The sequence below is a fragment of the Mytilus californianus genome, unplaced genomic scaffold (genome assembly GCF_021869535.1).
Source record: "Mytilus californianus isolate M0D057914Y unplaced genomic scaffold, xbMytCali1.0.p SCAF_2, whole genome shotgun sequence".
Lineage (NCBI taxonomy): Eukaryota > Metazoa > Mollusca > Bivalvia > Mytilida > Mytilidae > Mytilus > Mytilus californianus.
In genome coordinates this window covers 107556622-107578447 of record NW_026262668.1, presented here as the reverse complement: position 1 = coordinate 107578447, position 21826 = coordinate 107556622, and the positions used below count along the sequence as shown (strand labels likewise).

The following is a 21826-nucleotide window of genomic DNA, read 5'->3' as shown; positions in this document are numbered from 1 at the left end:
CTAAATTGCTGTCTCCGATATACCCTCATTTTCCAGTGACATTCAAATTTGCCGCCCATCATCCCGGTCGACTCCCTACTGCAGGACCTACCCATTATATTTATTGTTAATTTATTTTCTTTTAAATTGGAATGTCCTGAACATGCATGAAATATTTGCCGCTGCACTTGAGGCATACAACAATCAAGCTTAATCAACAAATACATACTAAGACTTTTCTTTTGTGTTGTTACTATGTGTGTTCTTTGTAGTTGTTGTTTATTTACACATTACGTATTTCGTAATGTTCGTTATATGCTTTCAATAATCGAAATTCAATTACTCTCTTTCAAAAAAGATTTGTTCAATTATCCTGATTAATAATGTTCTATTCTAGTTTTTTTTTCTCGTGTACTACTTTCTTACAAAATGGAACTTTTTTATTTGTTAGGTACGTTTGATCCAAATGCCTTAGGCTTTGGAATGAGCAGCGGATCTGGAAGTGGATCGGCTAGTGGTGGATCTTCTGGGGGATTCGGAGGAAGTGGTTTTGGACAGAGCAGCGGATCTGGAAGTGGTGGATCTTCTGGAGGATTCGGAGGAAGTGGCTTTGGACAGAGCAGCGGATCTGGAAGTGGTGGATCTTCTGGAGGATTCGGAGGAAGTGGTTTTGGACAAAGCAGCGGATCTGGAAGTGGTGGATCTTCTGGAGGATTCGGAGGAAGTGGTTTTGGACAGAGCAGCGGATCTGGAAGTGGATCGGGAAGTGGTGGATCTTCTGGAGGATTCGGAGGAAGTGGCTTTGGACAGAGCAGCGAATCTGGAAGTGGCGGATCTTCTGGAGGATTCGGAGGAAGTGGCTTTGGACAGAGCAGCGGATCTGGAAGTGGTGGATCTTCTGGAGGATTTGGAGGAAGTGGCTTTGGACAGAGCAGCGGATCTGAAAGTGGTGGATCTTCTGGAGGTTTCGGAGGAAGTGGTTTTGGACAGAGCAGCGGATCTGGAAGTGGCGGATCTTCTGGAGGATTCGGAGGAAGTGGCTTTGGACAGAGCAGCGGATCTGGAAGTGGCGGATCTTCTGGAGGATTCGGAGGAAGTGGCTTTGGACAGAGCAGCGGGTCTGGAAGTGGTGGATCTTCTGGAGGATTTGGAGGAAGTGGCTTTGGACAGAGTAGCGGATCTGAAAGTGGTGGATCTTCTGGAGGATTTGGAGGAAGTGGCTTTGGACAGAGTAGCGGATCTAAAAGTGGTGGATCTTCTGGAGGTTTCGGAGGAAGTGGTTTTGGACAGAGCAGCGGATCTGGAAGTGGATCGGGAAGTGGTGGATCTTCTGGAGGATTCGGAGGAAGTGGTTTTGGACAGAGCAGCGGATCTGGAAGTGGATCGGGAAGTGGTGGATCTTCTGGAGGATTCGGAGGAAGTGGTTTTGGACAGAGCAGCGGATCTGGAAGTGGATCTTCTGGGGGGTTCGGAGGAAGTGGTTTTGGACAGAGCAGCGGATCTGGAAGTGGATCCGGAAGTGGTGGATCTTCTGGAGGATTCGGAGGAAGTGGTTTTGGACAGAGCAGCGGATCTGGAAGTGGTGGATCTTCTGGAGGATTCGGAGGAAGTGGTTTTGGACAGAGCAGCGGATCTGGAAGTGGTGGATCTTCTGGAGGATTCGGAGGAAGTGGTTTTGGACAGAGCAGCGGGTCTGGAAGTGGATCTAGTAGCGGAGGGTCTTCTGGGGGATTTGGAAGTGGATCGGGTAGTGGAGGATCTTCTGGGGGATTTGGAAGTGGTTCTGGTTTTGGAAGCGGATCGGGCAGTGGAGGATCTTCTGGGGGATTTGGAAGTGGATCGGGCAGTGAAGGATCTTCTGGGGGATTTGGAAGTGGTTCTGGTTTTGGAAGTGAATCGGGCAGTGGAGGATCTTCTGGGGGATTTGGAAGTGGATCGGGCAGTGGAGGATCTTCTGGGGGATTTGGAAGTGGTTCTGGCTTTGGCAGTAGTTCTTCGTCAAGCAGTAGTAGTTCATCAAGCAGCAGTAGCAGCAGCAGTTCTGGTACATTTGATCCGAATGCAATCAATGCTAACTTCGGAAGTTTTGGTGGAAAATAAAGATTGGAGTTAAAATGTGTTTTTTTGTTTTGAATTTTCTGGTTTAAGTTGCATAAAGTGCAATACACTTGATATGCCAAATACAACATCCTTGGGGCTTTTAATTTTATTCTTGGATAATTTTCCGCTTACTATTAATTCTAATTCGCTTTGCACTAAGATCTTGTCCTGCTGATCGTCTTTGTAAATTAAGTTTCCTCTTTATCTATTATACTTATCAAAAGGATAAGCCAAAACGGGTTTTTTTTTAAATAGAAATCGTCATTTAGGGGCTATGAGGGTACTCTTATAAGGAGTTAACCCACCATTTCTGTCATGATGATTTATTTGTAGGTGTAGTCTTGTTGATCATTTATGCCATTTTAAGTTTTATTATTCTAGTTTTTAAGATAATAAGGCAAACATAAAGGAATTAGTAAAAATCGTCAATTAAGGGTTCATTTATAAGTGTAAGTTTTGGTGTAAATTGTCAGTAGGTAGATCTCAACACTCGGAACATTTCTGCATCTTGTCAGATTTTCTGCATCTTTTTTAAAGATAATAGACAAAACTTGCATATTACCTGGTACCCTTATGTTATATTTTAGCCATGCCAGCCTTGATGTTTAGAAGGTGGGACCATTGGACACATTTATAAATTAGATACCCCAAGGATGTTTGGTTATTTGGCCCAGTAGTTTTACAGGAGATTAATTTTGGGCCAGGTGAGCTTAATACAGTTACCCATCATCAAATTTTGCTGAAATAATTCTCACCATCTGCAATACTTCAACAAATTTGTATACAACGAAAGGTGCATATCTGCAATGTATTTCTTGTTGTTCTAGAAAGTTAGTTGTATAGGTATCCGACACTGTGGCTGCTGCTGAAAATGCCTAAATTGTGTCATATGAAAGATATGCACATTATGTACATAAATGTACAAAAGTGAGATGCACATCTTCAGTGTATATACAACCATACTGGATAATTTGAAGGTTCTTGGTAAAAAAAACTGTAAGAGGACTTGATTTCACAAATTGGTACCCTACAATGGGACTGCAGCTGTATATTAACTAAATTGAATTCATAAGAAAATTTCTATGCCTGTCTGATATACATTATATTTTAAACCAGATTTGCATTTAGCAAAATTGAAAATAATAAAAGCATGATCAACAGGAAAGTTTTTATTGCATTTTAGGACTCAAAAGGTTGTGAAAAGCACATAAATTAATACTTTCACTTATTTTTCAGCAATATCACATCGAAAATTAATCTAAGATTCCTTTTTTAAACCTTATATCAATTAGTCTAAACAGAAAAAGATATGAATTCACAGCAATAAAAAGTCAATATCATGTCAATTTCACATAGTTCTAGTGTGGGACTTGCCCCATATCCATTTTAATTAATGATAACTTAGGAAATACAAATTTCCATTATGAATCCCTCCTGGTAGTATTAGTAAGACTGTCCTGTATTAAAAGAGAACATGATCTGAATACTAATAACTTCACTCATATACATTGGGCAACTTTCTTCAACATTTACACCTAATTTACCTTTCAAAGGTTGTTTGAAAATGTCACTTAAATATCATTAACTATGTTATGTGTAGAGCTATAAGTTTAACACCATACACTTTCAATGATTCTTTATTCTTTGAATACATTCACAACGATATACATTAACATAAGGCAAATATATATAAAATAATAAATTCTTTTTTCACTTGATAACAATCCTTTTCGTTTTGGTTCAGTAAATAAATTCTTAATTTAAAAAAACAATGCACATGATCAACAATGATAAACCTTCAACTAAATATTTTAAAATGATATAGCTTAAAAGCTCAATAATATCAGAATTATCTGCAAACATTTGTATGAAAGAACAGGTGAATAACTTTTAATTCCAAAGGTTCTTTTTGATAAATGATTACAGTTACACAAATGTTTCATCTTAATAATATTATTCAAAAATGTGTAGTAGAGTGAAAAGTAGGAACATTTAAAATTAGTTCTTGTAACCAAAATTAAAATATATAAAATGCACCATAAAATGATATTTCCTAAAGTAATATTCAAATAACATTGATAACACCATGATTTTTTGTTGATATAAATGGCAAGAAAGATCACTTTACATATAAAAATACAACAAAAATTCATTTCAAATGATCCTGCTCCTTCTTTACACTTTTAAATATTTCTATAATATATTCATCCTATTTGTTCAGCAACTTTTAGGATCATAAAGTTTTGTTGTGGGTGCAGTTAATACCTGTAAACTGTTTGCCAGAATTTTATATAATGTGTGCATGCATTTAATTCAAACCTAGCTTTTTCTTGTTTTTTTTTATAATTACAAAAGGTTCTCATACTGTATACTCCTCTTATTCCTACCAAGGCCTTGTATATCAAAATAAATCTTTGCACTGAGGAGCATTTAACTATAGTGGTTCTTGGAGACTGCATTGCTCATCTCCTCAACTCCTCAATTGTAAAAGAGAAGATAAGGTCCGATAAAATTATCTTTAGTTTGATTAAAATAGATTATTGAGTTTAGAGAAAAAAAAAGAAAATGTAATTTTTTACAGATGAAAAAAAAAATTGTCCAATCAGAATCAAAGAGTCTCTGGCACTCAGACTGACAGACATGTCTCACAACCAATCTGAACAAAATGAGGATCATTAAAGATCATTCCTGTAAAGTTTGGTTGAGTGAACTTGATTTCATAGAAACAGATGGAAATGTAAAATATTGGACATTGACAGACACAAAGTGATCCAATAGCTCACATTGCTGGAAGGACCTGGTTAGTTAAAAATGGTAATACATGTAATATTGGCAGAGATGACAACTATCATTTAAAACCCTCTAAACTTGACTTAATCATAAAAAAATCAATCAAACATTTGATTGATTGATTACACAATATAATATAAAATATTATGCATATAGAATGAATTATAATAATACTGCTCCAACTCAATCAAAGCAAATGCACACATTTGTGTTTTATGATTAAGACCTTAAATTTAAATCACCTTCTCTTAACTATAATACACAATTTACTTCTAGGTCTAGAAAAAAATCTGATTCAACTATACTTACTGACAGACTTCAAAAACCCAACACAAGATTATTCTTTTTAATTTCAATGTTAAAAAATGCAATACTTGTAAAATAAATATATAAACATAAGTTTCATTCATTACTCCATTGTCTAAATAAAATTTACAGTTTGGAAGTTAAAATTTGATTTATTATGTTTAAATCATGTGGTATGCAATGAAAGCCTAGTTTTCTCCTTATCAATGGATGTGTCACCGTCAAAGTCTGCTTGTAACCAGCTCCAAAATAATTGACAGAAAAGTCAACCAGCTCTTTTGTGCATGTTTTGAGTTCTGTTTTGTCCCATCAGATTTTGCCTCTGTCTTACCCTTTACAGTCTGTTTTGGCAGTTATGTTGTTTAAACTGTAGTCCTTTAAATGTTTTTCTGTAGGCATTCTAGTATATTGGATACAATTAAGGGGTGAATCTGTCCTCCATGACATCAGAACACTTTGGTAAGCAATTGAAGTTGCAGTCTTAAACCTATCTCGCATATGACATTACATAATAACATTTTATTGACATTGCGTTGTCACTACAGCTTTATGTCGTCATGGGGGATCATTTACAAACCTGTCTGTCTGTCTGGCCTTTAAGAGGAGATTCTGACGTGAAATGGTCTAGAAACAAAACACTGATGTATTCCTGTCAGCAAAAGTCTTATGGCCTGATTCAGATTTTGTTCAGTCTTGGCAATATGGAAATGTAACATTTTTTTACTGATTAAAGTGTGGGTATGGATTCAAAGAAATGTTTCACCAAGAAATTAAAAAAAAAATATCATGCATTGGTTTCAAATTTCGCTTTTAGAAATTCATGCGACATCAATAATCTGGTTTGTTCAATTACCTCAGGTAAGTAAGTAAGTCAGGTAATGAATTTTTCTAAACAGAAAGAAGTATGGTAAGCATGAAAAGCAATTGTATGAAGATTAATCAGGATTTGGTAAAAAAAAGTCACAAAAATGTGTGTTGCGTTTCTAAAGTCCACGGGTATAAATCATCAACTAATGTTGATCACAAAAATGATTTTTTTTTTTTTTTTTTCAACCAATAAATATTACTTAAATAAAGACTCGCATATAGCGATTAAAAAATAACAAACAGAGCTAAACCATAAAGAGGTAACATTCAAAATATTATAAAATAAAAGACTGGATTTCAACCTTTAATCCAACAACTCACAAAAGTACATGGATTTCTCTCCAACCAAAAACAATTCTTAATTGAATATATATGACTTGAACACAAAAATTGTAAAAGTTATGATTCAAAATGTTAAATTCCTTTAGAGTTATTCTGACCATCCAATGAAGGAAATGTTTAGCAGTACAACTGCAGTGTAATGTTGATTACAAAGGTTTTGCTTGTTTTATACCTAAAACATTTCTATTCGGTGCATACGGTAAAACTAGTTTGACACTCTATTAAACTTGGTGTCATGAATACCCAAAACTTTACTATTAGCAAATAACATCATCATCATTTTTAATCATTACATAAAAAGTTATAGGTAGCAAATTGTCAACTGTAATTTGCACAAGGAAAATATTCCTCTATTACAAGTGCATTAAAACTGAGAGTAAATTACATGCTATTTTATACTGAAAACATACTTAAAAAGACAAGTTTAAAATAATTTTACAAATTTCTACAACAGCATAAAAGTTTAAAACACATGATGCAATTCAACATTTGGCAATTTAGGATACCTATTAAAAATTTATAAATATTACTGAAGAATTGATGTTATTTATATAAAACAATATCTCACAACCTTCAAAGTATGTTTTAAATGCATAGACATTATCATATGGATTCACATACAAATTGATACACCTATACTATTATATAAATTCAGGTATCATCTATCCTTTCTAGACACCTCTTTCAATAACAACTGTATTTTAAGAAAAAATTTTCAAACCCATGAACTTTTTCTTATATTTATGGGGAGACCATTTGATATTTTGGGGAGGCAGGATTTTTCTGGAGGAATATTCATTTTCACTTGTACCAAAGGTGTTTTTTTCCTGTGCAGAATTTTATTTTCACCTTTATACACAATTAAGTCCTGCATTTTATGGGGAAGTATATTTCCCTAACTGAAAGTAGGTGTGTTTACTGACAATAAATAACATAGCAAGTAAATGGAGGCTGTGCATTTTTTTAGGGTTCCACTCATTTTGCAAAAAAAAAAATCCAAATTTTTCAAGAACTTATCTGTTTTCAATGAAGGAAAGAGAAGACATAAATGAAGAAACCAAAATTTACTTTTCACTTTCAGACATTTGGAAAAGACTCCCTGTCATAAATTATTGGCCAAAAATGGTCCAACAGACATTGGAACTACAGTTAAAATCTTGAAGCTTTTGGAATTGAGAAAATTACAAATAACAGACAAGTACCTCTCCAATGAAGGCTAGAAATTCCATGGTTTTTCTGTGTCACCCCCATTTACGTGAATTTCAAGGGCACTCCTATACAGGAGGACTGCTACTATATTTCAGGCTTTTTTTCTTCTAAGAGTGGAACCCTGATTTTCACTGCTTTTAGAATTGTAAAGAATAAAGATACTATTGTAACTTAAATAATCTGATTATTCTAAAACATTTTACACACATTCATGACAAAATATATAACATATTTATACAAGGGCAAAAAAATATACATCTGCAATTTTCATGCAGCCTAACACAATTTCTTTTATCACTACAGGTCTGTAATTTGGTGCATGTGTGACAGAACTTTTACAATTTCAAATATTATGACTACTTTTCACTATATTTTGGTAAATTCTATCACAAATTTGACCGAATAGGATTCAGAAGTGACAGAACTTTTACAATTTCAAATATTATGACTACATTTCACTATATTTTGGTAAATTTGATCACAAATTTGACCAAATAGGATTCAGAAGTGACAGAACTTTTACAATTTCAAATTTAATGACTACTTCTCACTATATTTTGGTAAATTCTATCACAAATTTGACCAAAAAAGTCAGCCCAAATAGGATTCAGAATTTACTCATATACAGTAATATGATTTTAAATTTTTTAAGAAGGCAATAAATTGTTTTTGGATTGGCTGCCAACATAGGGTTGATTGGGAGGCAGACAGCAATATATATATTTTTTTTAACTATAAACAGTAAATGATTGTCTTCATGATAATAAGCCATTTAGGATTACAAATGTGTTAAAAATGGTTGATCCATTCAAGTATTTAACATAGAAAATAAATACAAAAACTTAATTTCAACAATTTAATTTTAATTCAAATAAATTAACACTTTCAATGATATATCTCATAAGTTTAATTCACGTTTTCATCTTTGTACTTTTAAATTTAACATTTTGCTTCAAATCTTTTAATAGTTAATTCCACTTTTCAAATTTTAGTTAGTATGGACCATATATCAGAATAAGTAAATAATTCTATAAATAAAGTCACCATAGATACTAGAATTAGAATTTTGAACACCAGACGCATGTTTAACTTTACTATAGAAATGACATTATATTTTTCCTAATGTCATAAATATGCCTCTTTAGGAATCATAACTAGATATTAAAGTTTCATATACATAAAATATACAACAATTAAAAAATAATTTATATTTGAATGGAACAACTGGAAATGAATAATAAAAGGATTTCTTTATGGAAACACCAAGAGACAAGTGAGACCAGTATATTCCATTTACATTACAGCATAAAGCACAATTACTGTTCTCGGAGTTAGTTAGGCTACATTCTGATTGGTCTCCTGAGGTGCTTGCTGATTGGTTGTCTGTTGCTGTAAAGGTGCAAAATTTTGATGAGCAGCTTGAGGTGTAGTGTTCTGATAGGTTGGTTGATTCAGATCTGTATTTTGATTGGCTATCTCTGTGTATGGTGGTGGCTGAATTGGGACTGAATCAGTATTTATAGGCACTGTATCTGCATCTACAATATATTAACAAACTTAATTGCTTTGTCTTGCTTTAATATATAAGTAGCTTTTGCATACATGATACATGTATCTAAAATAGTGTTGTTCACACAATTGAAACATATGTATATGTCCAAGATGGTACAAAATTGGGGATCTATTTCTTTTTACCTCATTCAATCTAGCTCATGTCACTTCTAACATATAACTGTCCCTCTGGTATCTTTCGTCCCTCTCTTATATAAAGTATCCTATTCTGAAAGTACTCTTGAAAAACAAGAGGTTCCTATTATGGTAGTCATTTTCAGGCTTAAAAAATTTGAATAAGTATGGAAACTCTAAATTTATTTTTCTTTTTTTATCTATTGTAAGTTTTAACAGCAACCTCTGTGGTCAGCAGCAATCAATTATTATTATCAAAAGACAATTTCTAACAGTTTTTAACTCAACTTGAATACTGCAATAATTAATGAAGTATTTACTTCTTTAACTAATTTACTTCTTGTGTATCAATAGTAATGATGATCATGGTACATGTACCAATATAACAGTAGCTATATAGGAGGAAAATAATATCCATACAACATTTATATGAAAATGTATAATAATAGTAATTTTACCGGGATAATTATGATCTATCAGTTGTAATTCATATCTATTTTTATTAGCTTATCTTAGTTTACCAGTAATAACTTATGAGTCATTATTATACAGGTATCTTGCTATACTGGTATCAGTTTAACTGACCTGTTCTACTCTGACTTAAATCTCCAGGATAAGGAGGAAGATTTTCTTTATTGGTGGGATATAGTCCTGGGTGCAACATTACCTAAAATAAATTAATTAAGCATTACTTAACTAGTTTAAGATCTACAAATCAACCATCGTTTCTGAAAAAAACTACTGTTTCAAATTTTCATGTTTCTAATATTTGAATTTAGCTGAGTAAATGTGACAGATATCTTTCATATCAAATGTTGATAACTCATTTAACACAGAACTACAGATAACAACATGTTGTATGATCATCACAAGTATGTCCATGTATATTAATATTATCCCAAGCAAATAGAGAAAATTTAAAACTGATACTAAAATACATCATTGATGTTCAGTTAGGTGATTTCTATTTCACTATTTCATTAATTATATCAGAAATACTTCTATTTCCCCAAAAATAGCATTTACCGGTATATGAAATTAAGTTGGCAACGATTAATTCAAGTGAATTGTAAAACTCTCTTCAACTTATCTTAATTTTGTGTGCACATAACCAATAATTACACTGTGAAGTCAGACAATGTATTTGGATCAAACCATATTGTTAGAGGGATTAGGACTTTGCAGAAATAACTTACTTTCTACTGTGTTTTGCAATTCCAAATCAAAACAATAGAAACAGTACTAGATAAAAATTTGAAAATGTGTATATATTCATGAAAATTGTAAATAGTTATTGCACTTGTGTGTCTCATTTTAGGGCTAGTCTGCAAACAATATTGCCAATTTGTGTTACTGAGCTATCTCCTGTTAAGGTCTATTTAAAAAAAAAATGTCTTATCCACTTAATTGATAAAACTTAAAACTATGGTAGGGGAGCCAATCCAATTCCCATTCAAATTTAGCTTCATTAAATCTCTGGAGTTGTTTGATCAGCAGTTAATTTGATGTTCATTTTCAAAACTTTTATATATAAATAAATTCAAGAAATTGAACAAATCATAATTCTACCTGAATTCAACCAATATTCATATCGCAAATGTACACATAACACTTCATATTTGTTTTATTTCCTGGTTAAGAATATAAGAACATTCTTGAATGTTTAATTTGTCTAAAAATAATGACAGCAAAGTTGTTATTTATCCAATGAGACACATTTTCATTTGCTGTATGTGACATAGGAATACATTTAATCTTTAGATTCTGAATCACCTAGTCTATGGACACTGACTAAAAAACAAATACCTCAGAATAAGGAGGTGGTTGGTAAACATTGCTATAAGGCTCAGCACCAGGCCCTGAATATGCATAAGATGTAGGGTTTGTCTCCCCTGTGTTAGTGAGTATGATAGTTCTGGATCTTCTGTTACTACGTGTTGGAGAACCAGTCCTCCTACGAATTATCCTCTGGCGCTGTTTGTAATATCCACAACCTCCGAAACATGACATCAAAACAAACAGAATTATAAACCTGTAAAATACATTTTTAGCTTATTTCACAATTGTGTCATTGCATGTGCAATGTATATGTTGTGTACAAGATATAAGTTTGTACAAATTATAATTTGTACAGGATTTTTGTACAAGTTATAAGTTTTTTGACACATACCCTTTTGCACCAGGTGATAAAAGTTTATCTTCTATAATTTATCAGCTTAATGTCTAAAATTCAAATTTATATACTTCAACCTAACATTAAGTGCTATTCTCCTAGTCCTAAAAATGGAAATAAGGACACCTGAAGGTTTAAATTCTATTTATATTTTTCTCCTTATACCAAAATCATATCCACAAAAAGTCTTTTTGTGTTATATTTTTTTTTTGTATCAATGCTCAGTATTAGACTGTATCATGTAGTCATGGAAATATGACAGAAATATGCGAAACAAAAGACTGTGTGCTTGTATCATCCATTTGTGTTAAGCGGTTCATAAAACACTGATAACTTGTACAAAAATTCTGTACAAATTATAATTTGTACAACATTACAGTTTGTACACAACATATATAATCAAAGTGCTTGTGAGCACTGAAGGGTAAATATTGCTTTCATTTTGCAATTTTGTGAATTTTTATATAAAACATTGAATTGTATTTTGCTAGGCAAATCAAAAATTTGAGTTGGAGTTATTTTCCTTTGTCATGATTGTACATTTGTAGTTGAACATATATTTATAACAGATTAATACACCATGAATTACTTATGTATCAAAGTATACCATATCATCAATAAATAGCATGACATTGACTGAATCTAAATAATGATCATGATCACGTCACTGCACTATTTTGTTTGAACTATCAAAGGTAGTGATCAACCTTGGGAGATATAGATATCAAGTCAGTACCATAGGGTTTTAATTACATTTCATGCAATCTTTACCCAAAAATTGATTTTTAGAGCCAAAATTGAATATTCTTGGACATACTCCTTTGTTTTAGGGTACATATTTGTATTCATAGTACAAATTCCTTATAAACTATGATTTTGCAAAAGAGTTGATTATACAAAATGTAAAAAATGTTTAGAGTAAAAATATTCTCATGTACAACAATATATGTAAGAGATAAATTAGTCCTGGTAAAATGTGTACAGGTGGACACATATTACTAGGATAAAAAGTCCATGGTTACAAAATTTTACTAGTATTTTTAGTCTGATGTCAGTAATCTATGTCCCCAGACTAATTTTCCTAGGAATTCATGTCCTTGTCATTAATATTCCTAGATAAAAACATCTGTGTCCTTTATTTTACTGGAAAGCAATCATTTACATGTAAGCAATGAAATTTTTAATTGTTATGTTTCAATATTGTATAACAGTTGTGCATTATTCTTTTGATAAAATCTATGTCCCCAGACTAATTTTCCTAGAAATTCATGTCCATCTCATTACTATTCCTAGGTAAAAATATCAATGTCCTTTATTTTACTACGAAAATTTGTAAAGAAAGAAATCATGTACATAATGGAAGTTATAATTATTATGTTCTAATGATTGGTTTAACAGTTGTGCATTAATCTTTAATAAAATTTCTGTCCCCAGACTAATTTTCCTAGGAATTCATGTCCATGATATTATTATTCCTAGGCAAAAACATTCATAGATATAAGAATATGTGGTATGAGTACCAATGAGACAACTCTCCATCCAAGTCACAATTTATAACAGTAAACCATTATAGGTCAAAGTACGGTCTTCAATTCATGTCCTTTACCCTGTTATCCTTAAGTAAAGACTGTGTACCCTGTTATCCTTAAGTAAAGACTGTGTACCCTGTTATCCTTAGGTAAAGACATTGTACCCTGTTACCCTCAAGTAAAGACTGTGTACCCTGTTATCCTTAAAGACTGTATACCCTGTAATCCTTAAGTCGAGACATTGTACCCTTTCATCCTTAGGTAAAGACATTGTACCCTGTTATCCTTAGGTAAAGACATTGTACCCTGTTATCCTTAAGACTGTATACCCTGTAATCTTAAGTAAAGACATTGTACCCTGTTATCCTTTGGTAAAGACATTGTACCCTGTTATCCTTAGGTAAAGACATTGTACCCTATTGTCTTTAGGTAAAGACATTGTACCCTGTTATCCTTTAGTAAAGACAATGTGTAATGTTATCCTGAAGTAAAGACTGAGTAAGCTGTTATCCTTAAGTAAAGACTGTGTACCCTGTTATCCTTAAAGACTGTGTACCCTGTTATCCTTAGGTAAAGACATTGTACCCTGTTATCTTTAGGTAAAGACATTGTACCCTGTTATCCTTAAGTAAAGACAATGTGTAATGTTATCCTGAAGTAAAGACTGAGTAAGCTGTCATCCTTAAGTAAAGACTGTGTACCCTATTATCCTTAAAGACTGTGTACCCCGTTATCATTAAGTAAAGATTGTGTACCCTGTTATCCTGAAGTAAAGACCAGAGCTCCAGATAAGAATTCACAAATTGGGGTTTTTACCCACCATTTTTTGATGTAATTGGGTGATAAAGTTTTTAAATTGCATTATCAATTCCAATTCACCCCTCAAGCAAATATCAAATTGGGTTTTTTCACAATCAAGCTCCTTAATGTATTGGGTTATTTCATCAACACAATATTGAATTTTTAGGCATGTTATAATCACATTATATCAACCCCATGCAGATGTTTTTCCATCTTAAATGTGTTTCTTTCTTTGTATATATGCTAGCTGTTTTATTTGGTTTATTCACTGACGAGCAATTGTATGTTTAATTTGTGTCCGATTTTAAACGTTCTGCCAGTTTTGTATTTTCTCACAACTTATATAAACTGCAGCTGGTGTCACTAGTTGGACAGTTACTAATTACCTTTCTAGATCCCATATGATCACCAGTTTAGTTGGGGTAGTTGTGGCTAAGTGTTTAGATTTTTATGTAATATATGTGAAATTTAGGTGCTGCAAGAAAGTTTTGCCAGTCCTTTCACCTATTTGCCAGATCTACTTTTTAATAAAAATAATAAGTAGTTCCCAGATTTAAGATATACCCCAAAACCTTGACCAGGTTTATAGGTTTAATGACGGAGACCACATTCAACTTAAATTTACAGAGTTAAATTTACAAATAATTCTGCAACATCAAATAAATAAATGACAATGTTAAACTGCACTTGCCAATAAGACAATTATCATAAGCATACAGAACAATAAGACCAAAACAAAGAAAGTGTCAAGATGCTTTGACGTAAAAAACGGATATGTGTATTCACTCATCAACTAAAATGAAAAAAATAATATATAAACTAAAATTATACTTGAATGTTTTTGTTTAATTTAATTTACATAAATCTGGATTAAGTTGTCCCAGCTGATTAGAACTTTTGGTTTCTGATGCTTTCCAACTACATATATCATGTCATAATTGATTTGGCCTTTCACTTTTTCCAACTGATTTCGTTCTTGACAAAACCCCGTGTTTATCGTTCTAGAAATGTTCTCGTTTAGGTACGCAAATGGGTCTTGTTATCATCATAATAACTTTCCCTAAAGTATCAAAAAGAAGCTGAAAACATGCTTCTATTCAATATTTATATCGGATATTTACTTTCGTTTTAATTCATTGTATGTTATGATAAATCCCGAGCAATTCGAAAAAAATATGACAACAAGACAAACGCTAATTGGATAAACGCCGAGAAGATCGAAATGTTTTCATAAACACGTGTACCTTTTGAGCAACAGAAAATTCCAACAGGGACCCATTTCGGCTACTTGATGCAGGGCTCTATTTTTAGAACGAAAAGACATTTCCAATTATAAATATTATAAAAATAGATTTACGCAACGACTGTAATCAGATAAGCGTAAATAACGCAAACGATAGCGAATAAAAGCGTTAAGAACTCATGGTTTTGGCATATAATTGGGTTTTCCTTTGAATGAATTGGGTTTTTGAACCCTGCAACGGGCAATTGCATTGGGTTTTTAATTATTTGTATTGCGTGATCACACAAATACGCAGCTTATCTGGAGCTCTGAAAGACTGTGTACCCTGTTATCCTTAGGTAAAGACATTGTATCCTATTATCCTTAAAGACTGTGTACCCTGTTATCCTTAAGTAAAGACCGTGTACCCTGTTATCCTCAAGTAAAGACTGTGTACCCTGTTATCCTCAAGTAAAGACTGTGTACCCAGTTATCCTGAAGTAAAGACTGTGTACCCTGTTATCCTTAGGTAAAGACATTGTAGCCTGTTATCCTTAAATAAAGACTCTGTACTCTGTAATCCTTAAGTAAACACATTGTACCCTGTTATCGTTAAGTTTAATCTGAAGTAATTCTACTTTCCTCAAACTTACCAGAAATACCAAAGATTCCAAAAGGACATTCTATAACCATAGATATAATCATCGTCGTTGTCGTGACAGCAATTACCATGACAACATGTGTATGGACTGTTACATCTGCAAATAAAAACTTGATTTTAAAGTTGTTTTTTTAACGTCACGTGAAAGGCTTCTACCTAAGGTATAAAATAAAGTGTATATATATATATATGATATGGCTTTTTCAATCTCACACACTGTATTAAACCTCTACCCAATACAACTGTATAATCCCTCAAGCAGAGCTCTTGGGATTATATTAATGTCTCGGGTTGATACAGGTGTGATATTGAAATAGCCATATGATATTCTCTATATAATTATGACAATATAAATTATGTAGTGTTAAAACCCTAGACAATGCCTATAAGAAATGGCTTCACTATGACTAAAGAATATTAGTTATTTTTTAATATTGCTTAGTATCCTGTGTTTTTCTATCAGATGGTTGGTTGGTCAAATATGAGTTGCCACAATATCAAAGATGCATGGATAAAATCCAAAATTCTACTGACAGAAGTATGTAATGTGCTTCTGTAAAATTATATATGTATATGTTAGCAGCAATAAGTGAAATTAGGCATTAAGCTTAAATCCTAGGCAATAAGCTAACACCTAGGCATTAAGTTATTGCTTGAAATTTTCAGACATTAAACTTATTTCCTGAAATCTTATGATCATTATTCAACCTATTGCCAAACATCATTTCAGGCAATAAGTTAACTTTGGGATTTTTGTTTATCTTCCAAATACATGTACATTGTACATGTAACATTCGGTGAAATATTCTTGATGAATAATATTTTAAAAATTATATGCCAAAAATCAATATAAACTGATTTGAAAGATCTTCAATTTTTAGTATTTTTCCGCACTCAAAACAGAACTTACTCATATTTCCTTGTGGTATTGCTCTTCAATGGTCAAGCCAGTTTGAGCTGGTCAAAAATAGACAACTGAATATATGAAATTTTGCCAGTTACATCATCTTTCCGTCTGTTTATTGGATATGTAAATGTTCTTACATATCCATCTTTAAGCAACAACAAATTTCTTGAACCTCTGCGGAATATAAATTTGAATCAGGGAAAACTAAGAGCATACACCCAAGCCAAAAGTACAATGATAATTTGGCAAAGATTAAACTTTCAAAATCAGAAAATAAGGCAGCTATAGACTTTTACAATGTAAAATGGTATGACATTTATAACCTTTGGAGGTTTGAAAGACTGGTAACTAAAGCAAAAGAGAATGCTTAGGGAAATTTCAAAGTTTATGTTTTTCTAGAGGAACTGTATGGTATTTTGAGAAAAACAGAAGAGGACAGGTTGATTTAGTCGATTTCCAATCAAAGTAAGATGGAAACTATATTTTCTTATGATGTACCAAGATCACCTAAAACCATTGAAAACATTCATATAATACTAGAGCTCTTACGTCAAAAAGTGATTCAAAGGTGGCTTCTAATTTAGTTTATGTTTTCACAATATTTGGTGTGCCACATAAACAGCAAAGTGACAAAGGTCGTGAACTTATAGCTAAGGTTATTTCTGAATTAATGCTAATGTGGCCAGAACTAGTTACTGTTCATGGGAAGCCTATACATCTCTCAAGTCACAGGGTAATATTGCGTGGTTAAACGGAAATATTCATGACATGCTTACTGCATGGATGAGGAACAACGAATTAAGTGGTCAATTGGAATCAAATTTGTCAATATACAAAAAAATTCTCTACACAAAGGCATTGGACAATCACCAGGTACAAATGCTAGAAAAAAATAAAACTGTGAAATATTCTGTGCCATAGCTCTGCACCAATTGGTATCAAATAAATTTCAATACAATTTTCTATCAATATAAAAATAAGGAGATGTAAAATGACTGCCAATGAGAAAACTAAACATATATCCAACAAGTTTACATATGTTTTGAGAGGTTGATTCAATGAGTTTTAACATCAATATTTCACTAACTGATGATTTTATTTCATGTAATTGACATTCAAACTTCAGTTCTTCAGTTCTTATTACTTTATTATGTAAAAATATTAAACATTGCATTGTATAAAGCATTGATTGTAGTTGATTCAACTATAATCATGGACAAAGGAAGATAACTCCAGTTTTAAAAATGACTTGATATTTAGAAAAAAAAAAAAAAAAAAAAATTAACAATTTTTCCATTTGTAAAGGGCATAACTCTAGAACAGTAAAAGTGATGACACCAAAATTCAAACTTGATCTTTATATTGTGGTAATAAGCATTGTGTATAAGTTTCATAACATTTGGTTGAGGCAAACAAGTTAGAGAACGGAAACGAAAAAATTTAGCAATTTTTCCATTTGCAAAGGAGCATAACTCTAGAACGGTAAAAGTGACGCAACCAAAATTCAAACTTGATCTGTATTTAGTGGTAATAAGCATTGTGTATAAGTTTCATAACATTTGGTTGAGGCAAACTAAAGTTAGAGAACGGAAACCAACTTTGGGACGTACGGACGGACGTACAGACGGACAAGGGTAAAACTTAATGCCCCCTCCGCTACGGCGGGGGCATAAAAATATATTTTAACTTTGAATAAATTTCTTTTTATTTTCTCTCATTTTCATTTTAGGCATTAACATTAATGCCTGGACATAATTTTTAGGATTTAAGTTTAAATCTTTGGATTTAAGAGTAATGCCTAACGTTATTTAGGCAATAGACTTACTGCCTAGGCGTTAGCTTATTACCTAGGATTTAAGCTGAATGCCTAATTTCACTTATTGTCGCTAACATATATGTATTGTACATGTACTTACATTATCCCATTGGAACAAGTTTCTGCAACAACCTGCAAAATATACAACATATAACTGATTAATTAATATTCTATAGGTATTTTTAGCATGTTTAGTTGCAATGTGCATGATTTGTACAATCTAATATCAGTTGATTCTTGTTCTAATGACATAAATGGGTGAAATTAGTGCTTAAAATTTTACCAATATAATTTGTTTTTTCATTTACTGTCATTTCATATGATGACCTTTTCATAATTAAAATATATTTAGCGGTTTTAATTTGAACAACACTTGATCTAATTAACTTATACCTTTGTAATACTTTAATCAGGAAAACTTAATTTTGTTTGGCCTGAGAGACCTTGAATAAATAATTAAAAAAAACTGGAAAAACCAGTTACTGTAACTGGTTAAGTAAAGGTTACCTTCATAAGTTCACTGTTTTTTTTTAAATATTTTCTTACCATTTCTCTAACACACAATTTAGCACCATAGACTTGTTGATAGATCCAGACTTTGACTCTTATTATAAGCAATTGAAAAGCAGGTGAACATTAACTTATGAGTGATGTCACCTTACAGCAGGTTTGAATTAGGGTGAGAAGGTCAAAATAGAAAAGTGTGGTCTAATATTGTTTCAGCACAAATATATTAACGTTCATTAGACATTACAAATGGACAAAAATGGCTGTTTTGACACCTTGAAAATTACTCTTACTAGCAAATACGTGCAGTATATGATCTGACTATACATGTATAAGACATATGTGTGGACAGAATCAAATCATGACAAATGTAAATCAGGTGCTTGTTTATTTTACTGCTGTTCTGCAGTAAAATAATAACAGATAAATCTAAAATCACAAGACATGGTGCACTGTAATAAATTCGCTTATATGGTGTATTATAGCCAAAATGGATTCTTATAACCCAAGAATGTCCCATTTGAGTGAGTGGTCCCGACTTGTTTACATAACAATATCATATACTATAGTGTACAAATAAACAGTTTCAGTTTGACAGTCACCTGGTCACAGTATCAGAGTATACCTTTTCATCGTATATTTACCTGAACAACATTTTTTGTTATGAAAATCACAACAGATATAATAAAGTTTCTTAATGGGAACATGTTGTTACTTTTGTTTAGCGTTTGGCCATGTTAAACCTTCTAGAGTTAGACAGTGTTATTCAATAACACAAACAAAATGGATTTTCCACTTCCGGTCTATTCTAATTTCAGATAAAATTATTTCCCTTTGTTTTATGCCCCTTAGGACTTTATATTTGTAAACACTATTCCATGTTACGCCGTCGCGTTATGAAATACATTTTTCACATTTTAGGCTCAGACATTTCTGATTTTAAAATAAACTCGATGCATAGACCTCTCTTTCTCTATTTCTTTTTCAATGAAAAAAAAGGGGGGGGGGGGGGTATTTTTTTTTTTATATAACAGTTACTGCAGTATATATGTCTGGTAATTTTTTTGTGTGTCTTATATTTGTTTTAATTTATTCAATTAGGTAATGTGTTCTTGCTCTTATCCATACAATATTTATGTATAAGAATAGCGGTTATGCCCGAATGGGTCACGCATGCCATCTAATTTACAGAAATTTAAAAAATCTAGGAGGGGAGTCTTTCAGCGATTTGATCATATGTTATTGAAAAGCATGATAAATGCAGGGTATCCAGTTTCATTTAACGACATCTTGGTGTAAATATAATAACAATAAAATATATATTTTGCAGATATCGTACATCTGCCCGACTGCGGTACATGTTATGCACCATAAGAATAGAGGGACAAACTAAGTTTAAAAAAAGACCAATTACTGAACCCTCCTCACCCCCCCCCCCCCTCCAAAAGAAAAGGGTAAAGACACAATTAAGAGGCACACTTGTGTCTGTGTTACTCGATCACCTTGTGAAAACAAAAATCGCCAGTTTGCTAATAAGGACTTTTATAAACACAGCATGACTAAAGTTACTCTTGTATTGCTGATCATTTTTGCAATTTACATGTTTTACCTAGATCAAATGGTTTTTTTTTTTAGATATAAACTGAGTCCGGGGACGAAACGGCACCCCCCTAAAAAAAAAAAAACAAAAAAAAAACAAAAAACAGTTAAAATCAACACATCAGGGGCAATGACTCTAAAAGAGTTTCAACAGATTTTTATAGTTTGTTCTTATGTTGTGCTGTGACACCACTGTCGAAGGTAAGGGGAGGGTTGATGAGCGCCCACAAACATGTTTAACCCCGCCACATTCTTTATGTGCCTGTCCCTAGTCAGGAGCCTGTAGTTCTGTGGTTGTCGTTGGTTCATGTCTGTCCTATTTGTTTTTCGTTAATTGTTTTGTTATAAATTAGGCCGTTAGTTTTCTCAATTGAATTGTTTCATATTTTTCATGTCGGGCCTTTTATAGCCGACTTTACGGTATGGGTTTTTATCATTGTTGAAGGCCGTACGGTTGCCTATAATTGCGTACATCCACTTTATTTGAACTTTGGTGGAGCGTTGTCTCATTGGCAATCATACCTCATCTCCTTATTTTTTATATTGTGAAACTTTCAGAGTAGATAGATTTTGTCATGCTGATCATTTTTGCAGTAAACGCTTTTAACCTAGCTCCTAGAGTTTCATGATAACAGCCAGCAACGGCAAAAATTGTATTTTAGGGGCATTGACTCCAAAACTGGTCGACAGATTTGTTTTCTTTTATTTTCAGGGTAGATACATCATGTTGTGCTGATCATATTTGCAATATACACTTTTCACATAAAGCTTGCTCCTATAATTTTTACGATAACAGACAGTATCTGCTAAAATTTGGAAAATAATCGATATTTCAGGAGCATAACTCCAAAACCAAAAGTTATGTTTTTCACCAGTTTTCACAAAATATCTAGTATATATTAATGATATTTTATAAACGTAGGTAATTGGGTTATCTAAGTTTTCACCAACTTTTGATAATGTTAGTTCAGTCAAGCTTGTTTTGAAACATGCAACTTTGCATTTTTTTTTAAGATAGAGTTACCCCTCTTAGTACACAACTTTTGATTGTTTTATTTATTTTTCAAAGCCCTAACGTATGTGTACTTACGGAAACATCTACCCCATATAACGAAGTACAACCAAGATTCGTTCGAAACGATGTCGTAAAGAAATTTTGTATAAAATGTTAAAACTCAAAATATTTGCTGTATCTGTTGAAACTCATGGTTTATTTTTCAAACTGGCGTTTAAATCACGCTTCAATGTAGAGATGGAAGTATACATAATTCGTGTCGATAGTTTGCTTAGACAAGACTTAGATTTGAATGAATTAAACGTATTGGTTTGTAC

The 21826-nt window shown here is 32.6% G+C and overlaps 2 protein-coding genes across 2 annotated transcripts; one reads left to right on the top strand and one right to left on the bottom strand.

The window, feature by feature from the left end:
• The first annotated feature begins 408 nt into the window (after positions 1-408).
• LOC127727748 (uncharacterized) lies at positions 409-2082 on the top strand. Its single transcript, XM_052234863.1, has one exon. It carries the CDS (start codon positions 409-411, stop codon positions 2077-2079), a length of 1671 nt encoding a protein of 556 aa, XP_052090823.1. The 3' UTR covers positions 2080-2082.
• Positions 2083-3700: 1618 nt separating this feature from the next.
• LOC127730691 (vesicular, overexpressed in cancer, prosurvival protein 1-like) lies at positions 3701-19691 on the bottom strand. Its single transcript, XM_052239214.1, has 6 exons — positions 19540-19691; positions 18489-18520; positions 15658-15762; positions 11086-11311; positions 9865-9946; positions 3701-9131 (listed from the first exon to the last, which is right to left on the bottom strand). Exons 1-6 carry the CDS (start codon positions 19600-19602, stop codon positions 8929-8931), a joined length of 711 nt encoding a protein of 236 aa, XP_052095174.1. The 5' UTR covers positions 19603-19691; the 3' UTR covers positions 3701-8928.
• Between the last annotated feature and the right edge of the window lie 2135 nt (positions 19692-21826).